Here is a 6,948-nt window from a genome sequence, read left to right on the forward strand (position 1 = left end):
GCTGCTACTGTGAGGTGTGACCAATCAGAGAGAGCTGTGGGCGGGCCCACAGAGTGACTGCTGCCAGAGAGGAGGCTGATCAGAACCAAAGGAGATGATTTAATGCTTAGCAGACTGAACAAACTGATCCATGCGGCCCGTAACACTGTGGGGAGGAGCCGGACTCTGACTGAGGTGTCTGAGAGGACGACGCTGTCCAAGCTACAGGTCCTCGTGGACAACGTCTCCCACCAAGTCCACGACGTGCTGCTCAGACTCATCCCACCAAGAAGCTGCTCAGAGCGACAGGAAGTCATCCTGTTGGAAAAAGGCCTCATCAGAGGGTCAGACTGATCAACAGACTGGACTCAGACTTCACTTCTTGAGTGAACAGTAATGTGCAGCAACACACGATCTATCATGAGGAACACCACACGTATGTTTCCATGTTTCTACTCATGTTCATGTGAATATTTGCTGCTGTTAATATTCCTGTTCATATAAACCACAGACAGAATGTCAGAGCGTGAGGAACATCCAGACGGTAGCTTTCTGTTCTGTTCTTTCACACATTTAGACTAAAGGAATTTGCAAAAAACACAAATGGAACATTTTGATTAGTTGGGTGTCTAATTTTTTATTTATTAAAAAAAAAAAAGATTATTTGTGTGACTTCAAATTTTGGTTTCCAAACAAAACCCTGAAAAGGACTGACCTTGATTGGTTTTGGAGACCTGAAGCTGTTTATACGGTTTAGTTTTGAAACAAAGAACAGAAATGTTTTGTTCATCTTTGAATTAAAGACGGACTCAGGGTTCTCCGACTGCTACCTGACGTTCTGGTCACGTTCACGCTGAAGCTGTTGGATCCTACAGTCAGACTGAGAGGCTGAAGGGGCTGATGAGGGGAACGTCCTGGTAAACACTCCTGCAGTGAAAAGCTGCCTAAAGAGAACGTCCACCTCAACGTCCCATCAAGGTTGTCATTGATTTGGGTGCTAACCTTGCTCGCTGTCGAAGGTCCACGGAGAACCCAGAAGCAAACTGAAGGAACCTTTAGTTTCCTGGACATTAATCAGGCACACAGTGGAACAGATCTCTGAGGAACCAAGGTGCCCTTTTTCTACCAAACTGGTTCCAGGTCTAGTTCAGAACCAGAGCCTGACTCAGCACCAGTTCTTTGTGTGTCCACCGCCTAAGCACCAGCTCCAGGTTCTCAGAACTGGTGCTTAGCAAGAACCAACTCCATGCTGGTCCAGAGCTCAGCACCAGTACGTCAGGTTCTGGGGGCGGGGCTATCAGGACCACCGAGACAGATGAATGGGACACAAGAGGTGATTTGTGTCGTTCTTCACCAGAACGTCTCTGGTCCGATCACAGACGTACTGGAATGAGTCCTGGGCAGTTCTGCACAAACAGTTGCACTGAAGTCCGGTCCAATGGTGTCCCAGCAGCAGCACCACAGTGGTGGAGAACAGGACTGTTAGAACTTCAGTATTTAGCTTAGAAATGAGGTGTTCTGGTGACAAACGGACCTCAGCTACATGCTGTTTGTTCTGCTCATAGAAAAGACCTCATGAGAACAATCACTGGGCTTCATCCTGGACCAATCTGACACCAGAACCTCCTGGTTCACTCTGTTAAATCATCTCTGGTCACACACCGCGGCCTCCAGCAGCAGCTAGCGCAGCCTGCTATGTGGGGCGTTCAGGGAACATCGTGAACTGTAGCGTCTGTCAATAAGAACATGTTCAGCAGGTCAGATGTTTCTCCTGTGACAACAAGCGACCAAGTGAGAAAGCTGGTCGCATCAGAGCTAGCACCAGCACAGAAGCAGCACCTGGTTCTCCTTGGTGGAAAAGGGATGTTGAGATGCTGGACAAACACTGTTCACCGGTGGAACGTGGAGCTACACGAGGAACCGCGATTCACCGAGAACAACTCTGCAGATGGACGTCATGAACATGGAAACGTTCTCCTGATGTTCTCATGACGTTCTACTCATGTTCTCATAGGAACCAAACACATTTAGGTGCACGTGATCACCAGCACTAACCTCTGACCCTGTGTGTGTGTGTGTATCAGTGTGTATCAGTGTGTACCAGTGTGTGTTGTTGTCTGTTATCTTGTCATTATCTGACCAAGCTGCTTAATGTTAGCTGCTTACAAAGCTAATGCTGCATGGATGTCTGTATGTAAATGTGTGTGAGTGTGCGTGCGTGTGTCACAGTGTGCACACGTGTGTGTGCGTGTGTGCTCTTGCTAACCCTTTTTTTAGCTTTAACATGTGTGGCTAGCTTAGCCACATGCTAACAGAGCAGGCTAGCAGACTGCAGCCAGGCTAACACACACACACACACACACACACAGAAACGCAGCATACACTGACATGCAAATCAGGTGCAAGACGCCGTGCACCCCCGCCACACACACACACACACACACACACACACACACACACACACACACCAGTAATTCTCTGCAGTGTTCAGAGGACAAAGACTCACCAAGCATCTTGAGCTTTATGGATCCATGTTCTCCTTCAGAGGGAGGAGAAGAAAGATGGAGGAGCTGCTGATCCTGATGCTGTTCTGTCTGTCTGTCTGTCTGTCTGTCTGTCTGTCTGTCTGTTAGCTTGCTGTCTGATGCTACAGCTTCAGCACCCACCGCTCTCTCTCTCAGTCTGCATCTATGGGACTCGCCCTCTCTCTCTGTCAGCAGTCGCCCCTCCCCTGCAGAGACGCTGCCCTACTTCCTCCCCTCCCTCCTCATCTCCTCCCTCCTCATCTCCTCCCTCCTCATCCACTCCGTCATCTCCTCCCTCCTCATCCGCTCCCTCCTCATGTCCTCCCCCTAACGTTAGCCACATCAGCTGCACAACATGTAAACACTAACCATTCTCCCATTGCTGTGACTGATGCTAACGTTAGCCACATCAGCTGCACTGCTGTACATTTGTCCTGACAATGTTCTACTCATGTTTTTATAATGTTTTACACATGTTCTCATGTTCTATACAGATATGATCATGCTCTCCTGAAGCTCTCCAGACTTTCTGTTGATGATCTCAAACAGACTGGATCCAACAATGGCTCTGGCCTGAGAGAGCCATCTGATTGGTGGAGTTTCGATAACCAATCAGGAGGCAGTAACTACCTGAGACAGGTGGCACCTGTGAATTGTGGGAAAGTGATGGCTTGATTGTCAGGTGTGTATCCTTGGTACCTGGAATCAGTGTTATTGATCAGGCTGGTCTTCATGCTGCTGTGACGAGACAGTTTGGGCTGAGACCGAGTCCGACGGAGAGACTGCTTCAACCTCCGAGACAGGAAGCCCTGAAGAGGAGGAAGAGGAAGGAAGAAGCAGAGGGTTGGTGACTGCTGTGTTATGACTGACTCTGTTCCAGCTCTCCCCGGCTGGTTATTGATCCTGTTGGCTGATCAATCGGTTTGTCCAGGACTGTGTGATGAGAGCAGGTGACCACATCAACGCCCAAAATGACAGCAAGCATTAAAACATAACCAGAAGTACATTTCTCCACAAGGTTTTACCTGCTTCTGCATTTCTTTTAAGTTATTTTTTTGGCCTTTGTTGTACAGGACAGTGAAGAGAGAGACAGGAGAATGGGGGAGGAGAATGGGGGAAGGACTTGCTGCAAAGGGCCATGAGTGGGATTCGAACCCATGGCCGCGGCGTCGGGGACTACAGCCCCTGTACATGGGTCGCCAGCTCAACCAGGTGAACTATAGCGCCGGCCCTGCTTTCTGTATTTCTGATCATATACATGCAGCAGGACCAGAACCACCAACAGGACTCTCGGGTCACACAGGTCCACAGTCGGGATCCATCAGGATGGTTTTGTCACAGCTGATGTTCAAATCAATTATTGGTCACAAAGAGTGATATATGAACATGTGACCTGTCATCCATCACTAGACCACCTCATAATGAACAATATAGCTGAGGGTGTAGAACAGGACTGATGATGTCAGAGCGTCACATGACCTCTGGCGCTCTCCTCTGTTTACTGCCACATCGACTCACTGACATCATTCACTCGTCTTCTGAAGTTCTGTCTGCAGGTCTTCATCTCTCTCTGTTCTGTAACTTCTATTCCTCACTCAGGTCCATATATTAAAACCTTACTACTTACTGTTTTAAACACACTGTTTCTGGTTAATCTGTGGCTGCCTCCTAACTTAGCTGTTAGCTGTTAGCATAGCATTAGCTGCCGTTAAAGCAGCTAATGTCCTGATTTGTGCTGATGTTTGTGCTTCTTGTTCAGTGTTTGCAGGTTGAGTCTGTGCAGAGAGACGAGAGTTAAAGTTAGTCTGACGTTAGAGACACGTTACGGTGCTACAGATAGCGGTAGCCGCAGGCTAAGAGGCACAGCTGACCTCTCAGTGTTAGCATTAGCCTAGCACCATCAGCACAATCAGCTCCAGCTGCTCTGACACCAGCAGGTGGAGGATTCCGGTGTTTCCAGGTGAAACGGAGCAGCTGTGGAGGATCGTGGTGTTCTCTAAACCTTCAAACAGCAGCTGATTGGCTGCTACTGTGAGGTGTGACCAATCAGAGAGAGCTGTGGGCGGGCCCACAGAGTGACTGCTGCCAGAGAGGAGGCTGATCAGAACCAAAGGAGAACATCTGATTTCTTTAGCGATAATTGGTCAATACGAGTAATGATTCAATAATAATAACAATGATCAGAACACGTCCAGATATCGGCATCAATAACCAGCCAGGAGGACGGTGGTCAATACCTGGTCCACAGTGATGTCATGGACACCTGAGTGTGTCGGCTGTGATGTCACTGCTCAGCTGATCTCCAGCTGACAGCAGCTCAGATCCAGTTACCATGGAAACGCCAGGCTGGTCTGAGCGTGTGTGTGTGTGTGTGTGTGTGTGTGTGTGTGCGCGCGCACACACTCACCGTCACTCTGGCAGTGGGCGTGTCCACGGTGGAGCCACTGGGCATGCTCTGTCTGCGCACCCCCCTCTCCAGAGCATCTGAAACTGACAGAGAGCATCATGGGAGAAGTTGTAGTTTGTTTGTTTTTTTTTAGCAGCGGTTGTCCAGGAGGCTCCACAGCTGTTGCCATAGTAACTGGTAGTTGCTATGGCAACCAGCAGCAGTCAGAGAAGGTGTGTAACTCAGTGACTTCATGTGATCAAATGTGACGACTGCAAACAATTCAAACAGAGAAAAGCTGTGTTTCTGCTGTCTGGAGGGTAAATTCGATTTTGTGTTATTTGACTTGATTCAATCGTATTTAATTGAATTTGATTCAATCACATTTTTTCCATCTATTTCATTCGTGTTGTGCGGGTCGGGTCGTGGAGGCAGCAGGTGAGCAGGTCGTCCCAGACTCCTGAGTCCATCCACCCTACGGAGGACGTCAGCTCCGCCGCTCAGACCACTCACTGCTATTAATATTACTGTAATTTACCGCCTGTGAGTCTGTCAATCATTGTTTCATTCATTTGTTTCTGTTTGATGCTATGCTGTGTCTTTTCTTTTTCCTTACCTGGTTTTTATGTTTTGTCTTTTTCCTCTGTTTAGGCCAATCAGTTTGTTACTTTTATTATTTATTATTACTAGAACCTATAAATAACCTGCAAAGAATATGTAAATAACCTACAAAAAACCTGTAAATAACCTGTAAATAACCTGTAAACAACCTGTAAATAACCTGTAAATAACCTAGAAATAATATGTAAATAACCTGTAAATAACCTTTAAATAACCTGTGAATAACCTAGAATTAACCTGTAAATAACCTATAAATAACCTAGAAATAACCTGTAAATAACCTGTGAATATACCTGTAACAATAAAAGAACCTCTAAAGAACCTCTAAAGAACCTCAGTGTGTGAGATCCAACCTGCTGAAGAACCTGTTGAGATGTTCCACCAGCAGCACTGGCAGAACCTGTGCTCTACATAAAGATCTCATGGTCTGTGTTCCTGTAAACCAATCATCTGTGAACACTTGGCTTTAGCATGACGGACTCCTGGCTGTCACTGCACAGGAATCTTCAGAGAACATTCAGAGAAGGTTTCCTGAAGGTTCCTGTCTGATGGAGCTCTGTGACCTGTGACCCTCAGCAGGTGAAGTTCACCTGTAGCCTCTGAGCTGCTGGTTAGTTGTGGTTAAGTTAACTGCTAAACACCGCGGTGGTGGGCTGTGTCTCCATGGAAACGATATCAGATTATCAGATTATTATTGTGACATGTCATCAAGATTACAGACCAAGTTAATCCTGCAGCCAAACAGCCTGAAGACGCACAAAATATCACATCGGTCCTTACCGCCGTCGTTGTCCATCGTCTGTCCACCTGTCTGACCGTCCGTCTGTCCGACTGTCTGTCCGACTGTCTGTCTGTCTATCTGACCGTATCTATCTGTCTGCCTGTCTGTCTATCTGACCGTATCTATCTGTCTGCCTGTCTGTCTGTCTATCTGACCGTCCGTCCGTCTTCTTCTGCGTCTCTTCAAACTCAGTCTGTAGCACTTACCTTTGTGGGCGGGGCCAGGAGGCGCTGAGGTCACATGGAGGGTGTATCTTAGCAACCAGACAGTGCATGTCTCCGCCCTCTCAGCGAGAAGCAGAGGATGAACCTGAAGAAGAAGAACGGCAGGTGTGATCAGTGAGAATGCTCTGATTACTGATCTGACAGGAAGCAGTCAAACAAAACGCCCCATGTCATGTTTATTACCGATCAGTGACACTGTGATCAGTTCTGGTATTGATTATTACACTCTCACAGACCACACACAGGCTGAAGAACAGCTTCATCCACGTGTAAAGACACGTTTATTGTCCAGTGACTGAATGTTCTCTGATGGAACCACTGAAACACGAGTCTGCCACAAATCAATCCTGTGTTTGGGTTCTGTCATAGGTTTATTAAAGGTTTTCTGGAAACATGACAAAACCTGCTGATCATAAACATTCACACATCGAC

At 47.4% G+C, this 6,948-nt stretch overlaps 1 protein-coding gene across 1 annotated transcript in view; it reads right to left on the reverse strand.

The window, feature by feature from the left end:
• LOC103370616 (disabled homolog 2-interacting protein-like) overlaps positions 1 to 6,948 on the reverse strand; it is a 24,251-nt gene that overhangs the window by 10,310 nt on the left and 6,993 nt on the right. Inside the window, exons 3-5 of the mRNA XM_008299734.1 lie at positions 6,499 to 6,601; positions 4,912 to 4,988; positions 3,204 to 3,313 (exon numbers count right to left, since the gene is read on the reverse strand). Coding sequence (XP_008297956.1) covers positions 3,204 to 3,313; positions 4,912 to 4,988; positions 6,499 to 6,601 — 290 coding nt within the window. The remainder of the gene's footprint in view (positions 1 to 3,203; positions 3,314 to 4,911; positions 4,989 to 6,498; positions 6,602 to 6,948) is intronic.

The sequence above is a fragment of the Stegastes partitus genome, unplaced genomic scaffold (genome assembly GCF_000690725.1).
Source record: "Stegastes partitus isolate 25-593 unplaced genomic scaffold, Stegastes_partitus-1.0.2 Scaffold1452, whole genome shotgun sequence".
NCBI lineage: Eukaryota > Metazoa > Chordata > Actinopteri > Pomacentridae > Stegastes > Stegastes partitus.